Source organism: Prinia subflava, chromosome 1 (genome assembly GCF_021018805.1).
Source record: "Prinia subflava isolate CZ2003 ecotype Zambia chromosome 1, Cam_Psub_1.2, whole genome shotgun sequence".
Taxonomy (NCBI): domain Eukaryota; kingdom Metazoa; phylum Chordata; class Aves; order Passeriformes; family Cisticolidae; genus Prinia; species Prinia subflava.
In genome coordinates, this window is record NC_086247.1 from 38,968,142 (window position 1) to 38,993,191 (window position 25,050).

At 38.5% G+C, this 25,050-nt stretch overlaps 1 protein-coding gene across 1 annotated transcript; it reads left to right on the plus strand.

Moving 5' to 3' along the window:
• On the plus strand, positions 1 to 25,016 carry LOC134548813 (kinesin-like protein KIF20A). The gene is given in 19 exon segments (XM_063393910.1): positions 1 to 174; positions 1,286 to 1,360; positions 4,426 to 4,545; positions 5,442 to 5,580; positions 5,671 to 5,871; positions 5,977 to 6,073; positions 9,119 to 9,219; positions 9,711 to 9,908; positions 9,993 to 10,104; positions 11,559 to 11,630; positions 13,109 to 13,255; positions 13,872 to 14,037; positions 15,516 to 15,686; positions 16,334 to 16,473; positions 17,988 to 18,153; positions 19,734 to 19,851; positions 19,934 to 20,001; positions 21,577 to 21,696; positions 22,881 to 25,016. Coding segments are annotated over 19 exon segments (2,622 nt in total). The 5' UTR covers positions 1 to 42; the 3' UTR covers positions 23,160 to 25,016.
• Positions 25,017 to 25,050: the final 34 nt, after the last annotated feature.

The following is a 25,050-nucleotide window of genomic DNA, read 5'->3' on the forward strand; positions in this document are numbered from 1 at the left end:
TTTTTTTTTCTCCTTTCCTTCCAAGTTCCTTTGCAGAGAACGATGGCTGATGAGGGGAAAAACTTTATTTCCACGGAAGCGTGTGATGTGCTGGAATCGGTTTCTTTTCTGAGTGTAGAGGGTAAACCTTCACCCTTGGAGTCAACAGTATTGCCTCATACAGAGGAGCAGCAGGTGTGGAGTGGTTTTACGAGGTGTCTTCTGGTCATGCTGGGTTGTTTTTTTAGTGGGTTTTGGGGTTTTTTTAAACTTTAACAAATGCTTCTTTGGTAAGAAGTGCTGTACTCCTCTGGCCTGAGATGTGTTTGATTCTTCTGCATATTTCTCATCGCTTATAAATAGGTCATAGCCTACACCAAAGGCAGATACATGGTCAATGCTGTGTGATGTGCTAAACTTTGAGAAAAAAAGCAAAGGGCTTTATTAAATCTCAATGTAATGAGACTGTGCTGTTCTTTTTAATAAGTTTAAGAAATATATGGACCCTTGAAGTGAAAGCTCATTAGGTGCTTGGAAATAAAAATCTCTAATGCTCTGCTGGGCTGGAGCAGAAGACAATATACCCACCTATGGGATTTTAGAGGGATACATTTCCTGGGTGACTTTTCCTCAGGGGACTTCGTTTTGTCTCATTAGTGCTGGTCATGACAGGGCTGTGGAGAACCCAAGTAAATCCATGTGGTGAATGAAACGTTGCCAAAATAAAAGGCTGAAGCTCCTTGAGAAAGGAAGGAGTGCTGGGATCCCTCTAAGATGCTCCCTGCTGTTATTGCTTTACCTGGGTGGGGATACTGTTGTGTAATGGTTGGGGGACGGAAAAGGCCACCTGGGCAGCTGAGAGCGGTTGTGTGGTTGTTGCTGTGAAGAAGATGAGGCTCTGGTGCCTGGCTGGTGGTACAAAATGAAAGTGCAGTACTCTGGAGCAGCTGTTAGAATAACCCAGCTTGAATTCAGTGCAGCGGGAGACCAGAAGGTGGAAGCACTGCAGTTCGTGCCTCTGATAGTGTGCTCTTTTAAAATCGAAATACTGCCTTTGTCATGAAAGAATGCTAAAGGGAGGTGAGTGGAGAGGGCATACAGAAAAAGGGTTACTTAAGGACAGTAGAAGGTAAAGAAGCAAATAAAATCTTTGAGTCTGAACTTGACATGAAATGAAACTGTGAGACATTAATGTAAAATAGAAAACACTGTATCAGATATGTATGCTGATATGATTTGGGGCTGTTCTTTTTAAAAAGTGGCAATTATAACTCTGTTTTGTGTCTTTCTTCTTTTTAATGAATAGGTATATGAGCCTTTGAAAGTCTTCTTGAGAGTGAGGCCCTTTTCTATAGCAGAGCTTGAAAGCCATGACTCCCAGGTTCGTTGTGGAACTAAGAAATAATGTTTTTCTTCTCCTCTGAACAACATTTAGTATTGTGATGCTGAACTTTCTGTTACACAAGCCATGCACTGCCAACTCCAATATATGGAGTTATTGGGCACCTGGGTAGATGCAAGTTTTTTTTCCCATCCCCACAACTTTTAATAATTTCTATGGTATGGACATGCACACCTGTAGCTCTTCAAAATTCCACTGGGTGTGTTATTTAAAAATTGGTGTCAACAATGTGTAGTGCTCAAGATACAAAGGAGTTCCATGGGAGAGATTATGTAATTCTAGGCATAACTGGAGTATCTGACCATTGAGTTCCTTTGAAATGCTTGAATAATCTCCTATCACCTCATCCTGGTGACTTTTTGCTCAGCTGTCAGAAGTCTTCTGTGACCTCTATGCTGTCAGATTCAGATGCTTCAGTGTTTTATACACACATGTAGAGACATTAAGAACTGCTCCCCTTCCCCTCATTGTGATCACTGATACAAAGAATTCCTCTAGCTGTCTTTGGAGGACAAGGTCTCTGTATCATGTCTCTCAGCTCTCATCTTTGCAGGCTCTCTAACTGAAGAGACATCAGCTTGAAGAGCTCTAAGAAGGATTTGATATTAGTTCTTATTTACTCATTGTAAATTGCTTTTTAAAAATGCATTCTTGCTTTTGGTCTACCAGAGTTGAGACTTTTGTATAATTTTCACTTGGATAATTCTTTTTGCTGCCTCATCTTCTCTTTGTTTTTGCTTGGTCAGCTCTCCTTGAATAGTGTGTGCTATTCAAGGCTATTCTACAGTGCTTCCAGTTTGGTAAATTCCACAGTCTGAGCTGGCTGCAAGTGTAAATTGATTTGCAAAATCAAATTGTTTCATGAGTTGTTTAGCACTTTCCTCTTTGGAGCGCGACATTTCTTAAAAGCAGGGAGGAAAAAGGTGAACATGGAAGTTTGTACTAATTTTTTTGTTTTCATGTAGTTCAGGCTGAAATAGTTGAACTTCCAACCTATTAGCTGTATAATCTGTTTTGCATGGGATTAAGGCTTTTTTCTCAGCTTCCAAAAACAGAATGACTGGAAGATCTTCAACGTTTTCAGTGTTTTCTGCTTTCTTTAATATCATCTGAATCCAAGATGAAAATGTTTGGTAACAAATAGAAGAACCCCACACAAAACAGTCACGTAAACCTTACCTCTTAATTGCTAAATCAAACAGATCAATTTAATTCTTAGGTCTTTTATTCCTCCTTGCCATGCATAATTTCCAGGAAAGCACCTTTGTTCCAAATATGTGGCACAGAAAAAAAAAAAAAAAAAAAAAAAAAAGTAGAACTCAAGACTTATTTCTTATAGTTGTAAGCTGATGCTTTAAACAAAGACAATCAACAGGTTTACTGATCAGTTGATGCTGACAGAGATAATGATTCATGGAAGTAAAGCTTAGGAGCTCTGGGTGAAATTCTGTACTCCTGCCAGTGATTCTCCAGAGTCACTCGTGGGAAAGCAGGAAGCTGTATTTTTTGGACATAAATGATGTGTACAGTGCCAGAAATGGTCCAGCTTCTGCCAGCTTACCTGCAGGGTTAGCTGGGGGAGACAAGTGGAGCTGGGTTCCATCTCTGCAGATCTGGCTACTTTGGGTCTCTACTCGCAGGCTTCTGCGAGGCTGGTGGCAGCTGATGGCACATGCTGCAGATCCTGGATTATTCTGTAGCTCCCCATGGTTTAGTACCTCTGACTTGGATTCCTGTCCCTGGTGATGTGGGGAAATGTTAAAGACTATAGGTTCAGGGCCTGGTACAGAGAGCAGGTGATTGGTCTAAATTCAGAAAGCAGTTTCCTAGAGCTTCTCAGAATCACAGAATAAGCTGAGTTGGAAGGGACCTGCAAGGATCATCAAAGCCCAACTTCTGGCCCTGCACAGGACAGCCCCACGGTTCACACCACGTGCCTGAGGATGTTGTCCAAATGCTTCTTGAGCTCTGTCAGGCTTGGTGCTGTGAGCACTTCCCTGGGGAGCGTGTTCCAGGGCTCATCCACCCTCTGGGTGAAGAACCTTTTCCTGATTTCCAAACTAAACCTCCCCTGACACAATTTCAGGCCATTCCTTCATCTCTTGTCACTGGTCACCAGAGAGAAGAGATCAGTGCCTGCGCATTCTTGTTTCCTTGTGAGCAAGTTGTAGGCTGCAGTGAGATCTGTACCAGGTAATTACTGGCATAGAGCTTCTATATCAGCTAATAATCAGACTTGTTAATTGAGGCTCCTAGGAACAGCAGTACTTCCCATATACATATCACACATGGATTATTAATCTTAAAAATTCTGGTCAGTCTCTGGACATAAATGTCAGATGAAGTTACAATCAATGCTTTTAGCTGATGCATGGTTAGGCTATACTGGGAGTTCACTTTGCATCTTTGGTAGCCAGTCTGGTGTAAAATAAATTTTCCTTTAACACTGCATCCTACATTTATCTAGCTAGTGAGTGTTTGGTGATTGTATTTTACCTTTACTTAATTGAGAAATAGCAATCAAACTAATTCAGTTTCTTTCATTATTGGTACCACTGTTTATCAGTCAGAGGATAATGCTTCATACTTACTTTACTTTGTTAATTCTGCTCTTAGTCTGTTTCGTGCTGAGAATGACTGATGTGGAAAACCAGGATTTGTATGAAAACCAGTAAATTTCTATGTAATTTTGTTTTCGTAGTGATTGTGCAAGTCACAATCACAAAACATGAGGGTTTAGAAAATGTTCTCAAGGAAGGGTTGCTGGAAGGAATGCTAGTAAAAGTTTTTACCTCTTAGAAAACCCCAGAGGATTGCCTTGACTTTGTCTATAACTCTGGCTTTTCACATGAAGTGAATATCTCTGTAGTGATGTGCCTCAAGATGATATATGTAAATTGGGGGACTTTTGTAGCTCTGGTGAATGGGTGAAGACACTGGGCTTCTGGGGGGTTTGTTGGGAGGGGTGTACATTTTTTTTTAGATAGTTTTCTTGCTGAATAATTTTGTGCCGTGTTTTGGTTTATCTTGTCTTGTTTTTTAAGGGTTGTGTAACTATTGAAGATGCCCAGACAGTAATTCTTAATGCACCCAAAGAGTCTTCTGCAATGAAAAACAGTGAAAGAGGGATTGGTCATGCTGTGCACAGCTTCACCTTTTCTCAGGTAGCCCATTCAAATTTTTGGATTTGTTTGCTTTCACTATAATGAAAGCTGAATTTTGCATTGTGTCATGCAATGTGATTTTTCTTCTTTTCATTACATGTGGTAGTATTTGCCTTTTTTTTTAAGACTGCTTATTAATTACTGATAAACTGTTAGGAAAGCTGTATTACAGTGGAAGTGCCTATTAGATGAGACAAGGAAGCTTCTTTGGCAGGTCTGTGGTTTTCTTTGATTAGATGCTACAGAAGCATCTTGTAGGCACAAACTTTCTGTGGTTCTGCTGTTCCTGCAGGTGCTTTTATCTCAAGTGTTACAGGAAACCTTATGTTTGTTGGAATTTATGTAAGCATGTATTTAGTAACTTCCTTTTGAAAGAATAGCAGCTTAACTGCTTAAACCTTCTGTACTGGAAGCAAATTTCACTTTAACAAGAAGTTCTGTTCTTACAGTACCAAAGGATAAACAGATCCAGGGATGGAGTTTTTTAGACCATTGTAATGCTGATTTTCTCAGCACTACATCTCTGATGATTTTCAATTGTGGGTAAATGGTGAAGAGTGAGGAGGGAGTTTTACATCACCAGCAGAGCTCTTGAAAGTGTCCACTGAACAGCATGTGCTCAGTAAAATTCTGAGCAGTTTATTTTAGGAGTAGGAAAATATTCAAAAATGAGTGCAAGCCTGAGTGCCTCTCAGAATTGAGCAGGTATCCTGTGAGAACCCAACAGAAAATATTGAATAAGAGGTTCACACAAGACAGGAAATTAGGCTGGTGTCTCCTACCCAGCCTTCTCTGAAAAATTAGTGATTTCTAATCAGTACTTAATATTTTGGCTTATTAAACTTCTTTGTGCCATTTGTCACTCCTTTTTCCTTTCTTTCTTCTCCTCATCCTAGGTCTTTGGTCCAGAAACTACTCAGAGTGAATTTTTTGAAGGCTCAGTGAAAGATCTCGTGAGAGCATATGTTAATGGAGTGAATGGACTGGTGTTTACTTATGGAGTTACAAATGCAGGCAAGACATTCACTATCCAAGGTAGAAAATACTTGCATGTCTAAAAACCAAGTCAAAACCAATGACAGGCTTACATGAATGTCTACACTTAATTTTTAAAATATTTTTAAGGGACTTCAAAAGATCTTGGTATTTTGCCTCGCTCACTTGATGTGATTTTTAACCACATAAGAGGAAGACATTACCTGAAGATGAATTTAAAACCATATTTGAGCAATGATGTTAAGAAACTAGAAGATGAACAAGTTAAGCGAGAAGAAGCCTTAAAAACTGCTATCCTTGCATCACTGAAAGAGGTCAGTGACCAAATGTGTCTTAAAGCTGTTCTGTAAGACAGGAGGTTTTAAAAATTTTTCTTCCACTATTGGTTCTTTATATATATTAAAATCTACAGTATGCATCAATACATATTCCAAGGTTCACCATATTCCTTGGTGAACCTTGGAATAATAAGACAATTGGCTGTTTTTGGAGCTTAGGGTAAACTGGAAGAACTTTCTGCAGCACACAGTTCAAACCAAAAACCATCACAAAGCCAAATCTCAATTTCTAGAGAGAAGTCTCCTCTTTAGAGGAGCATTTCTGATGCTGTGGTGACAGTAGCCTTTGCAAAGTCTGAGAGCTACATGACCTATCTAGAACCTGGTTCTTGTGATGTGTCCCTTCTTTTAGGTTGGGTTCCCAGGCTGGATCTTGGTGCAGTCATTCAAATGCTTGTACTAGCTCAGGAGAGATGATGGCACTGTCTTAGCAGAAGCAGTGAAGAAGGCAGGGAGAGTCCCTTTTGGTGGAAGGCAGTCTTAAGGCAGATTAAAAAGTTTATAAAGCTGTGATTTATGTAACTTCATAAAGAAACTTTCTGATTCAGCAAGTGAAGCGAGATGCAACAAAATGAATGTCCTAAAAGGATTCCTGCTTGCCTTAGGGGATAGTATGTGACTAAGGCTGATCTCTGAAGATTGTAGGTAGAATAGAGAAGTCTTTATTTACTATGGCAACCTTCTCTTCTTATTATCTAGTAATTTCTGTTTCTATGGTAAGAAACTGTGTCACCAGAAAATGGACATCCACGTATTTGGGACTATTTTATATTTTTAAGTCCAGTTGCAGTTTGCTGTCAGATTCCTTTTGTTCTCAAAATTTTCCCCCGAACTGTGATTCTGAGCATCTAATCCCAGAATGCAGAAGGCTCAGCTGGTTATCATTCAGAGCAACTCTAAATGACTGGGATACATACAAATAATGATTGGGTTTTCTTTTATCTGTGGTCTTTAATACTAATCTTGTTTAAGTACTCCAGTTAACCCTGAAAAAAAATCCTTCTATGACTCAAATTCATATGTAAAGTTCTAGTCTAAATTCTGCTGCTTAATTTAAACCCTGCAACCCAAAACTTTGTTTAGTCTGAGTCTGGATAACTCTTGAGGAAATATCTCAGACAAAAAATCTGAAAGATTTGAAAGATCACATATTTATTTTGAAAGTAGCTCTGAGTATGTGTATGCACATGTGCATAGAGGATGAGAGGATTTTAAAGAAAAGTTGAAATAGTTAGGAGGAAATTAAGTACCTTTAACAATTTTATGGAAGCTACAGCCTTGAAAAGAAGAACAAGCAGGAGCCCAGGGTGTGGAGCAAAAGGTCAATATCTTATTTTGAAGATAACTCTATATTTCCTTCTTTTAAATCACAATCTGACTTACTTATAGCTTAGTAACTGAATGTTGCAGTAGATGATCTAGATGCTGATTCACTGCAGTGGAAAGAGAGCAACACTCCAGCATCAGGAAGGACAGGTAAAAATGAGTCAGGAAACTATCACATGACAGGACCTTGTTTGTGTGTTACAACGCTTCCATAGAGATAGCTCAGTGATCCCAGTTCTGAAGCTGTGCCTCTTGATAGCTTGTGAATGAATAGCATCACTGTCTGGATATTCTCTCAAGCTGTAAGCTGAGAGCAGATACGATTTGGTGGCCTTGGCTTTGGTTTGCAGTGATTTCTGTAGGCCCATTTCCCAGGCTCAGTTTACCTGGCACACAGAAAGAGCTTGCTGCTCCTTTCATTCTCACAGTTTTAACTGCTCTGAGTGACTGCAGCACCGAATGTCCTCCTGTGTATGTTCTATTTGCAGTACTGCTGCAACAACAATTGCTTAGCATGGTTCATACCCTCTCTTTCCTTCCTGGTTCTCTTCATGGGATTAAATACTGTTTCTTACTGGATTAAAAGATACTTTACCTGCATTTCTATTCCCGCCTGTTCTTGTATTTTCTATTAAATGTCAGCTTCTGTTGTTGGCAAACAAAGTCAGTTCCTGTTCCCACTTGTTTTTAGGTAGTCATCTTCATGCTCTTTTCTGTATTTCATTTGAAGAGCAGTATACCAACAGTTAGTTCACTCAGTTTTCTCACAACACCTTTACAGAAATTTCACATGCACAAGTAAGGTGGTACTGGGTTTTCTGAATTCCACTGCATTTCTGACATGCACAGATGAGATACCATGTGTGTCAGTCCCATATCCTGCTTAGCACTTCACAGACAATGAGTAGGATCCCTGCTGTGGTTAGACTCCTAATACTCAAACACAATCATAGACAGTGCAGCTTTTGCAAAATGATCACTTGTATGATTTCATTGTAATTCTATTCTGTGCTGTTTATCTTTAAAATGGAAGATCTCAAACAATGTCTTTGTGCCTCTCTCTAAGAATTCTGGTTTGGATGTACCAGGTGGGTAACACTGGCATCAGTAGTCAATCCATGATCGACTTAGTGCTGCTTTTGAATAGCTCTAACACTAAGGTTTGCTCCTCTGGATCTGCTCCCTTCTACTGTAGGGTGACCCTCTCCCAGGAAAGAGAAATCAGGGTGAATGAGCTGATTTTAGGGCCTATCAAATATGGAGAGAGAGGTAGTATGTAAAGATGCTGGACTATAGTGGGAGTTGCTACTTTGTTACATTAGTTTTTCCAGAGGTAACTTAAAGGCTAGGCTTTGGTGAATCTTGGCAGGCTTAAGACAATTCTGTCAGTGTTAAGAAATTCAGCAAACGTGTATATTTAAAGAAACTATGCTGTTGTCTATTTTTGATGGCTTTTTAGTTCAGCCTGAGTTAAAGCAACATAGGGTGTTGGTTTGTCATAACTTAAGTCCTGCTACCTTGGCAGTTCCTCCTGAGGAAACTTCCCCAGTCCTTTTGGGTGACTGAGGCATTGTTCAGATTTGGTCAATAGCTCATGAAAGCATCCTGGGCTGTTGCAGTCTGACAGAATCCTTTTTGTCCCAGCACTCTGAAGTTAAGTCTCCAGAGCTGGCAGCAACTGGCCACCAAAACTGGTTTCTGGGAGTAGCAGCAAGCAATAATTTGTGTGACAGAGCATTTATTGATTATAGTTCAGTGTTATTTAAAAACATTTCACTTTCAGCCAGAGTAAGGGTGCCTTAACACTTAATACTACTTCAGTATTTAAATTTTAAGTACTGGAATTGCTGTCATTTTTAACTTCTGCTTTTCTCATTGTCTATTCATGTGGATTTAATGGTCTCTTATTTTCTCAAGGAGACAGAGAGCATCTCAAATACTGTAACAAATTTCTGTGATGAGAAGTTGGATTCTTCCAACTGTACTTCAGACAATCACCCTTCTAATTCCCTAGGTAAAGTGGAAAACTGGTGTGTGGGGGAAAAACATAACATGAATTAAGAAATACTAGTGGGTAACTGTCAGTGGATAAAAAAAATCCCTATACAATACTGCAAAATGAATATATATAGGTTTTGACCAAAATTTTGTCTCTTTCTTCTGGAGAAAGGGCAGCTATATAAAAATATTTTGATAGTTTCTCTCCTTTTGGGGGGAAGAGGGAGACATAATTTTGCAAATATAATGTATAAACTGCTGGGAGCCTGTGATAAAGCAAGGCCATCAGCTTAGAACTGGGCATATTCTTGTAACAGATGACTGCTGAGAAGTTTGAACATTTTTGGACAAAACTAAAGTTATCCATGTGTATCTAATTGTACAACACAGATGTATCTAGGCCTTCTCCTTTTAGCAGTTTCTATAGATCCTTTTAGAAGATTCTATATACTGATTTCAGATCTGTCAATGAGTTGATCTTTGAACTCTTCCTCTGTTTTGGGTTAGGAGAGAAGAACTTTGTTCCACATGACATTCATAGGACTAACACTCACCAAAGAACACAAGCATCTGTGTGGATTTCCTTCTGTGAAATTTATAATGAGCATGTGTACGACCTATTGAATATTTTATCTGCATCAAAAACTCAAAGGCGCAGAGTTCTAAGAATTTGTGAGGATCAAGGAGGAAATTGTTACATTAAAGGTAATGATGCTGTTTGATGACCTAGGCAGTTTCACAGAATTTCTCTGATGATCAGAAATGTCTGTAAAAGATCTCTTTTTGCAGATTTAAAGTGGATTAATGTTCAGAGCACTGAAGAAGCCTGCAGACTGCTAAAAATAGGAAACAAGAACCGAAGCTTTGCCTGTACTAGAATGAATGAGCAATCAAGTAGAAGGTTTGTTCCTCTAATTAGAAGCATACTCTGTCCCTTTGAGGGGGAGGGTACTTCAGCATATGTGTGAAATGAACCACTCTTCAACAATAGTTTAATATTTCCCCTGATTTATTCTAGTTTTGTTATGAACTTCTCTCTGAAAGAAAACTAGGAGAGACTCTGTGACTAATAGTAGCTAGACTCGGGTTGCTATTCATCTCTCTTGACAACAAAAAGATCAAATCACATTCATTTTTGGGTGCCAACAGGGCTATGCATCTTGGCAAATGCCAGTGGTGCTGAGTGAGAATGGTTGTGTGAGGAGGTTGAAGGAAAAGCTGGTTAATTTTTCATAACTGGCAGTATAATTCTTGGAAACCTGGAGCCTGTCACTAGGGGATATAGGAAGGAGCAAGTGATGTGGTATCTTGCAGTGCTGCTAGATTTTCTAAATGCTTTTAGATTGCTGTGTTCAAGCTGAGCTTACTTGGTATCTTAAGAATTAAACTCTTAGAGTTTTACCCAGCTCTGGGCAGGGATCAGGGAGAATCTGGCTTTTCATGGAGTGAGGGGAAATGGAGAAGATTGTATAATTTCTATTGATAGTGCCTCCTTTCTTGATTGTAATGACCTCTTAATAATTTGTCCTTTAAGTGTGGAAGAGCCATGTTTTATTTCTAGCTAATACAATTGTAGTGTTACGAAGCCTGCTTTTTTTCTCTAAAAAGCAAGAATTGTGTTCTTTGGTATTAGCTAAAGATAGCTGCTGCTAAGTTTCATGCTCTTCTTAAAGTTTTATACCTAGGATGCCCACTGCTTAAGGCATACACCAAAGAAGTTTGTGTGCAGTGTTTCCTGATGAATCAGAAAAACTGAGTACTTCTGGTTTTGTGACTTTTCTCTTTGGTTTCAGACAGCATGTTCACTACTTGTGTAGATTGTTGTCTAAACCAGAGTTACTGAATTTTCAAGTGTTACAAATTCAACCTTTCTAGAAAACAGAATTATTTCAAACAAGTAACTGCATATTGAAGTAGGCAAAACTACAGGACTGTAAAACTGGAACTTACTGCCTTCTCCCCACCATTTGTTTCTAAATTAATCCTTCAGATTTGCTGAGTTCAGATATTGCCTAAGGTTTTCTGTGTGAAGTGGCTACATGACTACTCATCTTTTGATCAGCAGACTTTAGTGAACTGGCTTGTTTTATTTCTCCAAGACAGTTTGTAGGCTTCATGTGATATTTTTCCTTTTCCTGTGTGGAAAGAAATAGAAAGTCATAAAATACAGCTTTTATTGCTTTTTGCTACTGAATGAATGCATTGAAAAAGTAACTAATGTATTAAAGTAACTAGTGAACTAATTCTTGTCCTTTCTTCAGCACTGAGCTTTCTGTAGCATACAAATTTTACTTTGCTCCAGTGACTGCCTAGTTTTCATAACTGATTATTAAAAAGGACTTCTTTCCATTCCAGCCACAGTATATTTTCCATCAGGCTACTCAAGCTAACTGATGAGCATCAGCCTAGTGTTCTTGGAGTATCTGAGTAAGTGAATACTTCATGTGATTACCAAGAACGTAAATACTTTGGAAAAATTATAAGGTGTAAGCATGCCAAACTGGTGAGCTTTCTAATAATAAACAAATTCTGAGAGTTGAGAAGGAAATCAGAGCTCTGCTGAGCACATAAACTGACTGGAAGCTCAACAGGGACAAGCACAGAAGTGTTTTCCTGTCCCTTACTCTAAGGTTTTGATGGAGCAACTCTGTCAGTAATGTGTAAATTGAGGAAAATGTCTATTGTCTCACATAATGGGCAGGTGGTGGCAGAGTAGGACTGTTTAGCACCAGACTCTGTCCTGGTAAGCAGAATTCAGGTGGCTGGCTGATAGAGGGTGATCTCTACAGCTGGAGGGCAGCAGTTGGTGCTGAAGGCCCAAGGTGGAAGCTTTGCCAATCTTCTTTCTAGCCTGGGACCAGACTGGATTTATGGGTGTGGAATGTTTGTGACAACACATTTGGTGTGCTCCTAGAATGCTAATTAAAATCTACCATCCCAAAAGAATGCTGGTGACATGGTCTCAGACTGCTCCATGATCCAATGTACAGTAAGAGGGAATCATCAAATGATTTGCTTAAAAACTGTTTTCCATTACTGTAAAATGCTAATGTAGGTGCACCCTGTGAGAGCAGTGTTAAATCCTTACACTTAAGTCTCTGCTCTTTTATGGTTTAGAGGAAGCAGCCTAATCTTCTGGCCTGAAGCCAGGTAGACAGCTTTTTTGGAATGGTGTGTCTTTTTTTCTTCTGATTAATTTAGCTTGATACAGAAAAATGAAGATAGCCTGTGACAGAATGTTTTAGTTCAGTCCTAGCTCCTACTGATTTCTCTCTTGTGTCTGCTGAGCAGAGATGGTAATAAATATATCTCACTGTGAGATAACACCTTTAAATGTCAGGTGTTACAGTGATAAATTCTCTTGAGAAAAGATAATTTGAGAAAATGACTGCATCTGTATTTTTTTGCTGTTCTCTGTCATAATGTATCCCCCTGGCAAAGCTTGCAGCAGCTGTTAGGTGGATGACAGTTTGTATGTTGCTTAAGGAAGAAAAAAGCTTTTCATCTTGTGCTAGAAAGGATAAAGAACATAAGGCTTTCATACATTTTGAAATACATGCCTTAATAATTTGTATAGGACTTACATCAACTTACATCAATATGAAAGGTTATGGTCTTACAAATTATTTTATTTAAATAAATTTATGTATAAATGAGTAATGGTTTGGTCACATAAATTATCCATTTTCCAGAGTTTCCTGTATTTTGATAGCTTTCCTAATATAAAGTCGAATTTATTGAATTCTTTGATTATCCAGGATGATTTTCTGATTGTAACCTATTGTGCCATGAGGGACAATTCAGTGTTCTGAGTTTAGTAGTACATAATTGCTATAGCCAAGCAAAGAGCTCTGAGGTGAGCTGGGAAGGACTTAGTGTGTGTTCTGGTTAAATCCTTCCTGCAGGTTGTCTTTCTGTGACTTGGCTGGTTCAGAGAGGTGTAATAAAACACATGTCTTTGGAGACAGACTAAAAGAAGCAGGAAATATTAATAATTCTCTTCACATCCTTGGAAAGTGCATTGCTGCATTGAAGCAAAACCAAAACTCAAAGTAAGTGACAAGTTATTTACATGCCAAATTTTAGGTGGAAGCAGTAAGTATCCCTTTATGTTTTTGCAAGCAGTTTGCATGGAGAAAAATGGAAATCTAAAAAAACTTGTAAGTTTTCTTTATTATAGATGTCACTGGAATACCTGAAAAGAACATTTTCTCCATAACTGGTGTTTGTGGAGAGCAAAAAAAGGCAATTTGCAGCAAACTACCAAAATTTTTTTTAGTGTATGTATATGAACAATACACTTTATGTAGAAAGCTCCATTTTTGTCTTTTTCCCTTCCACCTGCAAATTTTACAGGTGGATTCATCAGGCAGCTGATAGATGACCTGTACTTAGCTTTTGGCTTGTTCCACTATCTGCTTTGCAACACTAGGGAACTATGATGCAGACATTATGCTACTTTTACTTTTAAATGGTTCAGTTTGTTGGAGAGAGCCTCTGAAATCCAGGAAAGACCTTGCTCTTTGATGTAAAGTACCTTAGGCTTAAATATGAGCATCCTACTGGATCTCTTTCCTGAAAGAGAGAAACAGAATTAAGGTAAGCTACAATAGCCCCCAACTTTACAAGTTTTTTGTTTCACAATTGTATTTGTTTTCACTCCCGGAGGATGAAGCCAAGCTATATTCCATTCAGAGAGAGTAAATTGACTCGTCTGTTTCAGCCATTTTTTTGTGGGAAAGGCAAAGCTTGTATGATTGTAAACATCAATCAGCATACTTCCACATATGATGAAACACTGCATGTGATGAAATTTTCAGCTATAGCCAGACAGGTAAGAGTGTATCTATTTTCTCTGCTATTCTGCTTTGTTTTGGTTTTTTTGGGGGTTGGTTGGTTTTGGGGGGTTTTGTTTGGTTTTTGTTGTTGTTATTGTGATTTTTTTTGTTACTAGTGATTTGTGAAATGATCAGGTTGTAAGGATTTGAGTGTGATTTGGATTCTTGATTCATTGTTTGTATTAGTTCTTCTGCATGTGGCCTCTCTGCATGTGGCTTCTAGTAGCCTTTCCCATCTTCAAGCCTGTTTGTGGTATGAAGTTAAGACAACTGCAGGTGTCTGGCTGTTCAGTTCTACACCACTGATGTTCTGTGTCAAACATAGTCGGGGCATTTTCAGATATGACTGTTTTATACCATATATCTGAGCAAATGCAGGATTTCAATGCAAACTTTTGATGAATTACTTAACCTGGGTGCAGTTAAACATCCATTGCACAAGATGAGTTGTTTGCAACTTCTTGGACAGCTGGTGGTAGTAAAAGGAGTATCATCTTATTTTGTAGTCTAAATAAGATCTTTTGCAACTGCATTGCTCCCATTTCACTAAATGCAAGTAATTAATAATAAAAAAGTGTCTTGGCAAGCTTTTCCTCCATCTCCTTCAGTAGCCTTGGGTGGATCCCATCCAGCCCCACAGACTTGTGTGTGTCTGTGCTGTAGCAGCTCAATGACCATTTTCTCCTGGATTATGAGGGCTTCATTTTGCTCCCTGTCTCAGTCTCCCATTAAATTCAGGGTTTGGGGTTGATGTTTGGCCTTAACCTCATTCAAGTTCCCTGAAGCTGCTTCTTGCAGGGAGTGGGATGGTGGGCTATGCTGTGTTTCATGGCAGAAATACAGTAATTCTTTTTTTAGTCTGGAGCCACAGATTACTTTTGGCATGTTATTACAAATCTGTAATAGCATGTCCAATATGATCTCAGGGAGGAAGATTTCTCTAATTCTCTTTAGGTGTGACTTTTCTTTATAAGAGTGTACTGTGGAGACAAACTTCTCTTATATGTTGTCCTGTGACATGGTTACTTAAAATCTTGAGCTAAGTAGCATGAATTGCTGAATCCTGGTCATGGTATTTCAGGAAGGAGGAAATATTGTAAGGATTTTCTACTTTTCATTAACTTTGCAGGAAACTACACCAAAACCTGTATATTCTAGGGGAAGAGAAACCACCTGTCTAGACAAGGATGCCAAGTTGTCTAGCAGATATTTCCATTTTCACTCTTTTTAGAGTACTTAATTCTTATATTCATATAAAAATTATATTACATTTTAGAGTACTGAAATCTTCTATTCATATAAGAATTATTTTATACTGATTTTTTTTCTGCTAAAAGGCAGGTAACCTTTTGTTGATATTCATGTAATCATTAAGTATTGTGTAAATACAACAAATGCATTCATGCCACTTCTTCCTGGCATTCTGATACCTGCAATATTGACAGCATTGGTAAATCAACTCTGGATTTTTCAGGTTATCCAGACAATCCTGCCCAAAAATTTTGGTTATTTTCCACCAAAGCCAGTTGGAGTTGATGGCAAACCTGTCATGCACTTTGATGCTAATACATCTGTAGGTGACTTTGCTGACAGTACTGAAACCTCAGAAGAAGAGGAAGTGGACATCACCATTCTGAGTCATGAGGTAAATACATGTCTACTTAGAACTGCACCCAGAAAAGCAATTGCTGTTAGTTCTAATATTGCATTAGCATAAGAGATGTGCTGGAAGCTGCATCAAATGGGAAGCTGAAGTTTCTGTTCAGTATCAGTCTGACTAGACTTCGAGTGGCCTAGTTCAGTGTAGTTGTGGAAGGATGCCCTGTGGCTTTCTAGTTAGGTCAAGTGCTAAATTTGGAATTCAACTGATTGCCCAACAAGACTGAGGAAGCAGTACATCTCTTTAAAATATCAAATTTTTTTGTACCTTTTTTTGGAAACTGTGGTAACGAGTTAAGATGCAGCATTTTAAAAACAAAGATATACAATATAACAGCAAGAAACTGTAAAAATCAGGTAGGCTTTATGTTATTATGTTGTACAGACTAATATTTAAATGCCAAAACAGAAGTAAACTTTTTGATAGTGAACACCATTAAGATGGACACAGGATGTATTTGCAGTAGAAATTAATGTTTAAAAATATTTAAACTTTGGTGCAGATCCCCTCAAAAAAAATAGGCTTGTTAAAAGTACCCTCTGTGGATGGCTGCCTGTGTGAATATTTTGTTTGAGACGCGTGTCAATGTGTGTTTCAGTCTTGGTTTCTAAACTGAAATATTTAACGTTTAGGACCTCCTGAAAGCTGCAGAGGATTTAAAGGAGAAGTTAGTTGCAGAGAGGCAAAGCAAGCTCCTTCTGGAGGTGAAGATACGTAAAGAGATGGCAGAAGCAATGTTTCGACAGCTGTTGGAAACAGAGGAAGCCTGGAGGCAAGTCATATTGCAGTCTGCTTTGGGGCTGAAAGAATTCCACATGTAGAAATGCATACATATGGATATATATACAACTGTGTGTATATTCAGGACATACCTACTCACTTTATTTAGAGAAGATGGGGCTGGACAGTTTCAAAACCTCTGAAGGAAAGGGAAAAAAGAACATTAAACTTGTGCAGATCAGCCTCTTCCCATTTACAATGAAAAAATAATCCTGCTTTCAGTTGAACTTTCCTCTGTTTAATTTGTAATTACTGGAGCTTGTCCTGGCTTGTTATTACTACTTAGCAGATGTGGAAGATTGCTATAGGTACCCCACTGAGACTTATGATTCTTCCAAAACGTACACTCTGTCATGTAAATATGTATGCATGTGCTTAAGGTAGTTTGAATCGTATCTCTTTTGAGCTCCTCTGCATGACTTATGAACTATTGCTAGTTTACTATCTTAAAAATTGCAGTGGCTCCCTGCACTGATGTTAATAATTTAGGATTTTTTTTCACGTTCAGATTCCTCAAGTTGAGTTCACTTCCTCTTAACTCTTCTTTAAATCAGTTTCCTGCTGTTTGAATCGTTAACAAAAATTAACACCAGGTTGCCAGCTGAGCACGTTATGGTTTAACACCTGCACTAGCTTTAACATTGTTTGGTTGCCTTTAGCCAAACACATGAATTAGCATTGATGCTTTTTTCTCTGTTGAGATGATGTTCTGCATCACTGATGGGACATGTTTTTAAATTTTGACAGTAATGGAGTAATGTGTAATGTATTGAGAAAATAGGTGGAGAGGGACTTCTGACAGGACAAGGGAGAGTGGATTCAAACTGAGAGTTGGTTTAGATTGGTTGTTATGAAAAAAATCTTTACTGTGAGTGTAATGAGGCACTGGAACAAGTTGCCAAGATAAGTTGTGGATGTCCCCATCCCTGGAAGTGTTTAAAGGATGTGTTGGAAAGATCTAGTGAAAGGTGTCCCTCCTCATGACAGGAGGTTAGAATTAGATGATATTTAAGGTCCCTCCCAACCCAGGCCATTTCATCATGCTATGAAAATGAATTTGGCATTTATCTTAAAGGGCAAAAAAGAAAAACCAACCAAAATCCAAAGTGAAAGATGCCTCTAGGACATTTGCTTCAAATATAATGTCTAAATGGGTGTGGTCAATTCTATTGCTATATGTTGATGAGTTTTCTTACAGGTTTTTTGGTTGGTTGGTTTTGGTTTTTGTTTTTGTTGTGTGTGTGGGTTTTTTTTTTTTTTTTTTGACAGGTGTTAAGTGTGTGTACTTCTATAGAAGTTTTTTGGGTATATGCCAAGTAGAAGTTACACTTTGGTGCAAGTCTGTAGATTAAAGATTAAAGACATTGAGATTAAAAGGAAAAAAGTACTTTATCTTTTTGTTTCACTATTTCTGATTAGAGAAATAACTTTAATATTGACAGTTGAATACATGTAGTTATATGTAATAGCTGGGATGCAAACATATAAATAACATATTCTCTTCAGCAACCGCTTGGAAGATATGAAAGACAGTTATGAGGAAAAACTCGAGAGCAAATTTGAGATGTATAAAGAAGCCATTAAGAAACATGCATATATGTGTGCAATGGAACAAATTGAAGACCATTATGTCCCCATAGAAGAATTTCTAGCTGAACAAGAGAAAGTTGAGGTATGACTTGACTGCCATTAAAGTATGTTCTAGCCTCTCAACTGTAAATTTTGCCTTTCTTTAAGAGAATCACTCTGGGATTTTGAATGTGACACTGAATAAGGAAAATAACTAGCAGTTCAGCTGTGCTCTTCTGTGTTCAGTGCTCACCATAAGCATACAGATGTCTTCTCTCTGGCACCACCTGTAGTGCACACCTAAACCTCATGAACTTGGAGGGCACAGTTCAGTTAAATCCAAGTTGTCTTTATCTTGGTGGTGCAATGATTGGAACACCCAGGGGACTGATGTATACAGAAGTCTGGCTTTCTGGAGATCTCTGGGATCACAGGATGTAGAGTAAAATGCTGCTCTGAAGGGGTGATGGGTATCTGTTACAGGATAGCTATTTTAATTATGACTGGTCTCTGGTCTGGAGGTGGTGGGAGGATTGTCGGATAAGAAACTGATGAGAAATGAAACTTCATACAGGAGAGAGCTGAATCTCCTGAATGTACCTAAACATAAAATTGCTCAGAGATGGCATTAGTAAGTTGCTACTCCTTTTGCAATGCAGCCAGGTTAGCTATGAGCAACTCAGTTTTCTAATCTCTGCATCGATGTGCATCCAGGCAGCAGAGGAGCCCTGTGGGAGTTGTTGTTTTCAGAAGGTTTTTAGTGGAAGAACAGAACAGCTGTGGTGTCCCCCAGAGGAGCTTTCTCACTGCACTCTCCTGTTCTGGAACTGATAACACATCACATTCCATGGATAGGCAGGTTCCTTTCAAGACATGAGAAGTGGGTTTCTCTTGTAGATTGTGGTGTATAAATGTTTGTTTTTACACCTCTCCATTCAGGTGCTGACAAGCAACACCATATTATGTAATGGCCTGTGTTTTTCCAGCTCCTTCACATTTGTCTCCTTTCCTCGCTTAGACTCTGTTTCTATCTTCAGATAAGTCTTAGATATACACTATATTACAGGACAAAAAGTTTTAATAGTGGTTTTATACTGGCCAAGAGGCTCATAAAGGAAGATTCAGAGAGCAAGATGCTTTTGGTAGCAAGTCAGATAAGAAGCTATTGAAATCCCTGAGGTGTAGAAGGGTTAGCTGACAAAGGAAAGCACACCATAAACCTGAGTGAGCAGCTTCAGAGAACCAGAATTAGATGTATAATTTTTCTAGATGATGCCACTAGCTTGCCTTCTCACTCTGAAGCATCACCCCAGCAATCTGACAGATACTGGAAAAGAGTTTGAGATTAAAATGTTGCTCTGTGAAGTACATTCTTCCTTAGCTAGCAAGCTGACTTGCAACAATGTTTAACACAGACACACTAAAGTTTCCTTTCTGCCATGTGGTTACTGTTAATACAGTTTGGAAATCCTCTGACTGGAAGAATTGACTCCTGCATAAAGAAACTTCCTCCTAGATGGTTTTGTGACCTGAGTGTTATCCCTCACTGTGATTGCCTAACCATAGCCTATGAAATAATTTAAAAATTGCATGTATGTGTGATGTAATTGATGGATGTGCAGTAATGGATCTGATCAAGCAGAAATGCAGACAAATTCTACCATATGCCCTTATTTTTTTCAGGATAGAGAGAGAAAAATACTGCAATTGGAAAGACAGCTTGATGAACAGTCAGGGAGGCTGTTGGCTTTGGGAAGTCTGAGCTCGGATATTCTGACTACTGAAAATAAAATGGAACGAGGTAGGAATGTAATCTGGGTATTCAAAGTTCAATTGACTTCTGGTAATGTGTATAAACAAACAAACTTTTCTTTTGCCTATAGATCTTGTGGACAGCACCATGAAGAGAGCCAATGAAGGCTTGCAGAAACAATGTGAAGAGAAGGAAGAGGTAGCTCTTGCTTAGTATTTATCTGGGGGTAATGATTGTAAACTCTATCATGGTTCATTGCTTAAAGATGTGCATTGTAGATAAAAGCATGAAGATTCCTGCAAGTGGGCATTGAGCTTAGGAAAAAAATAAAGCCCTTGCTCAGTTGTGGGTCACTTTTGCCAGAGACCCTTCTGGCTTATTCTGGTCTGTAAAACCATTTGCTACTGAAACAAGTCCTGGTGAGTGTGGGGCGAGTTGGAAGTAAGGAAGTATGTGTAGCCTTGTGTTGGAATTTAGGGTAAATATTGCTACCGTGACCTCAGTGCTTTCCTTCCTGAAATGCTGCCTGCTTCTGCACAAGGGAACAGTTACAGAAACTGTTATAGTTTTGATTTTATATCTAAAGTCAAATAAAGTGCCTTAAAGCAGCCCTTTCTGGAAGTACTCAACTCCACTATCACCCTAAACTTAAGTAAAGGTGAATACCTCTGTTCTTCAAACAAGATCTTTGTGTTCTGAATACCATATAGAGGTGGGAATTATGGAAAACATTAGTTTTTAAGTATGCATTTTTATTCTATTCCTTCAGTGATCTTGTAAAGATACAGCTCGTTTCCCATGTTTAAAGAGGATGGGGAGAAGGGAAGAGATAAGTCTTGCTTCCTTCTCTAATATCAAATATGAGTAGGGATTGGAGAAATAATTCCAGCTGGTTCTAATAAACCATGTAAATGGAAAGTGAACTCAAATCCCTTTCTATTGAGAAAGAATACTCCAAAAATAACGTTTTCCTTACCAAGTTTAATGTCTCGTGCTATGGCCATAGTGTTGGTTTTCTATTCCTGTTTTTGAGAGCTCTACATCATTTTCCCATGTCACTTTCAAATTTTGGTGGAAGTTTGGCTTTTATGCTTGTTATGAGTATACAGTTATTGATTGTTTTGTGTGGCTAGAAAATGTTGAGTGATGAGACTGATTCCTGGCAATAACTGAAGCAAGAATGGTTTACACCAGTTGATTCCATCAGTCCCTTTCTACTGCTTTACCTCAAAGATCAGTGCAAGTGTGACTTGTAATTCACCACTTTTTTCTTCCCATTCAGCTATTAAACACAGGCAAAAGGTGTGAGTTTTTTTAGCAACTTTGTAGAAACAAATTAACAATAATATCTATTATTCTGCCTCAGAATTTCTTTTGCCTCTTGGGTCTTAGGCTTAATCCATTAATAGTCCCCTCAGAAAGGTGAGGTCTTCTGTGGTAACTGTGCTCCAGTTCTTTATATGAATAGAGTTAGTGAGACAAAAGTGTTCTTTTAACTACCCTTACTGAAATGGAGCAGCCTGTTCCAGATGCAGCTTAGTCTGTGCTACTGTTCCTTGATTGGCAGGTCTGTAAATCACAGCAGCTTCAGCACAGCAGCTTTTGAATGCTCCAGCTGTGTTTTATCACCTGAAATGATCAGCTGGGACATAGGAGGCTGAGACAAGCAGACTTTCTTATTTTGATCTTGCAGTTTGTACTGTTGTAGTCATAAACAAAATTAATGTAAAACATGCTGCTTTGAACTTTCATGTGTATGGGCTTTATTTTCAGCTTATAAAATCTCTGAAGTTTAAAATACAGAAACTAAATGAAACTCTCCTAGAAGCTAATGAAGGCTACAGAAAAATGGCAGAAGAAAACAGCCAACTGAAGCACACAATCATGCTCAAGGTTAGTCAATGATTTAAAAACAACTTTAATATGGCTTGTATCTGTAGTTGTACTGGATGCTTTTTTACATCTTAAAACCACTGTTAAATTAGCAATTTGTTTTAATGTTGGCATTTTTTCTGTGCCCAACTTCCTGAATTATGAGCTCAGAGCCCTTGTGTTTCACTACTTGACTCTGAGTCTTGTAAGACAAAACTAATTTTTCAGCTGAAGTGATAGACTCTCAGTAGGGTAACTCTGCTGACAAAGCCTGCTAAAGGTGTTGTGAATTATTGTCAAGCAAAGAAAATACCACTTAGAACTCATCATGAGGCATGTTGTTGAGACAAACAAGGTGTCAGTGCACAAATGTTACTGCAACAAGGCCTAAGGATCTATGCCTTTGAAGCTATCCTGATGGTTCCTGCCAGAAGTGGCCAAACTGGATGAGAGATAAAGGCAGATAAACTGTTTATTACAGAAATAGACATATGTCCTTCAAAAGCAGGGACTTTCTAAAGTTAACAGCCCCTGACCTCATATCAACAAGATTCCTAAACAAAAAAGAATGAAACTTTTAAACTCTTGGCACTTTGACCCTATGCCTCACTTGTAATCTGCAAATCTGCAGGTATAATGACTGCTTGGTGAAGTCTTTCTTTGAACATTAGATTACTTTCTGCATACTTTTTAGTTTAAATCTGAGACTGAGAATTATTTGACTTGAACTTCTTAATTGGAAGTTACCTTCCTATCCATTCTTAATAGGAAGGTGATTTTGTTAACCACACAGAGACTGAGAGTGTATTTAATGCCCACTGGAAGCATTTATTTAGTCCTGGTTAGACTTATGCCATAAGAGTTTTGATTTGGCCAGTTTTGCTTTCAGAAATTGCAAGGCAGAAAAGCCACCTCTATCTGATCTGGTTCCTAGAACAACATCAATTCTTTGCATAGTGTGGCAAAACATTTTAGCATCAGCCTCTTAGTCAGACTTGGTCTTTAACTAGATTTTTATGACCCTGTAGTTTGCTGGGTTTTTAATTACTCTGATGTAATTTAGAGGAAATGAGTACTGAATGGCCATATGACATGGTAATAACAAGGGTGTTTATGGGTTTAATAAAATAATGTGAACCAGAAAATTACCTGCATGAGAGAGACCATGCAGTGTTCACATACTCAGCACAGCCTTATCCTCAAAGGATCAAGAAATGAATAGTCTTCAGAACTGGGCTAAACGTGTTCTGGAGCTTGAAGAAACAGTGTCTTCCCTGCAAAAAGAGCTTGAAGAACGGAAAAAGCATCTCTTTGTGGACCAGTCAAAACAGCAGAAACCCAGGAGAGGTTTGCTGGCTAACCTGAAATCCACAGTAGCATCTACTGCTAGTACACCTCTTGGGAAAGGCTGGGGGAAGTATGAAGAGGCTTCATCCTATTCAAGAAAACAGCAAGTACTGCTGCCTCATAAAGCAAAAGAATAATATTTAATAAATCCAAGTGTGCATTTATCTCTTTATTAGTCTTCAACTGTTGTTAGCTCTTTCCCACTCTGAGATGTCATCATCACTGGCATGCTGACTGACAGAAAAATGTCTAATACAGAACTTGTTAAATTGAATCAGGGTTGAATTTAGAGCTATAAAAGTCTGGGTCTTTTAAAGGCACAAAGACATGTGCTTTTACTGTTAATATAGGGATGTGATTTGAGAAATACATATATTTTAATTCTGGGGTAACTGCTATCATGGTCTTCTGTACTGATAAATGTGTGGTTTGTGCAAAGTGGGATGTCCCTCATCTGCTGTTCATTATGTTTTTGAGTTATTTTACTTCATTGCTGATTCCTAGAAATCAGATGGCTTGTAAATTTAATCCTAAGTAGTTAAAATAGCATGGTTCTTCAGTTAATAGTCTGGTTTTGACCTGGAGACTCTCTTCTTGGGACCAAACTAAGCAAACTGCTGAAGAAGGCAATGAAATGAAATCTGCTCTGGCTCCTTGCTATTTCTCAACTAACTTGGATTTGTAAAGAAATTTGTTTTAATAAAATTTGAATTTCCACTAGGAATATGTATTAAACTTTGAAAAATATATTTAATAAATTTTTCCATTGCTAAATTCAGCTCCAACTCTTCATTTTATAAATCAGAAAAACCAAGGTAAGGAAAGATCATAAAATTAGAGCCCAAATAATGATAGTGATTGATATAGGATGATTTTGAGTCAAGAGAGTCATATCCTTGATTATATTACTTAGCTTTTATCTGGTATCTTAAGGATGGAAGACTGGACCATGATAAAATTTGAAATAGTTTCCCTAGAGCCCTTTGCAGTCAGTGCAGGTGAGGGTTTTTTAACTGCTGTGGCAGTACAATGCCTGTACTTGCTGGAGGCTTGCTGTGGAACCTGGAAGTAAATGGGGTTGATCACTCCCTGTAATGGTGTTTCTCACAGTGCAAAGGGACCAAGTTCCAAGCAAGAACCTCACCCTCCCTGGGGGGACAGTAGATGGTGCAGCCTTCCCGTGTGACAGGAGGACAGCCCTTCTCTGCTGGGACTCCTCTTGACAGGTCCTTGAGGGTTTTGGGTTGGTCTGTGATCAGGAATCACTCTGACATCCATGTAACAAGGCAGTGGAGGTTGTACTTCAGCCATTGCTTCGCTTAGGCTTTGAACTGTTTCTGTTAAATACAGGGCTTTAGTACTTCTGAAGGCCTATAATCCCTGCAAGGTAGAATTTCTAAACTATTCTACTCCCACATAAACTACTCCAGCTTTTAAAAAATATTTTGGTGTAGTTATATGAGACACTGAATGTTGATCTCTTGAATAAGAAAGCTGTTATGTACAAATTGCTTTAGAAAAAGCAATTAAAACAGAATTTCAAAAATCATCAGAACAGGCTAATACTGGAAAATTTCCATAATACTGTTTCAAACTACCTTGTGCTACACCTTGGCAGCCTGTCTAGCAACTTTGTGTACCACTGCCTATAGCCTCCTATTCTCTGAGCAACTGTTCTATGTTCCCTCATAGCTCCCAGAGCTCTTTGATTAGCTACAGGAAGTGGTTTGAAAGACAAAGTTACATTATCTTGAGGAGTTTTTTTCCTTCTTGCTTTTTTTTTTTTTTTCTTAAAATGAAGCCTGTAGTGAACTACTGGCCAGTACTGCACTGTGAATGTTTTCCCAAGAGTTGCTAAAGCACGGTGAAGTTACTGCATTTAAAGGCTTTTGAGAAACTGTTTTGGTTGTTCTTCTCTTCATGCCCTCCAGCACAATAACATACCATAAGAAGGATGCAAAATGGTTGATTTGCTCCTTTTCAGTTTCTCAAAGGTGACTGGTGTAAGGAAAGCAGAATCCATTAATC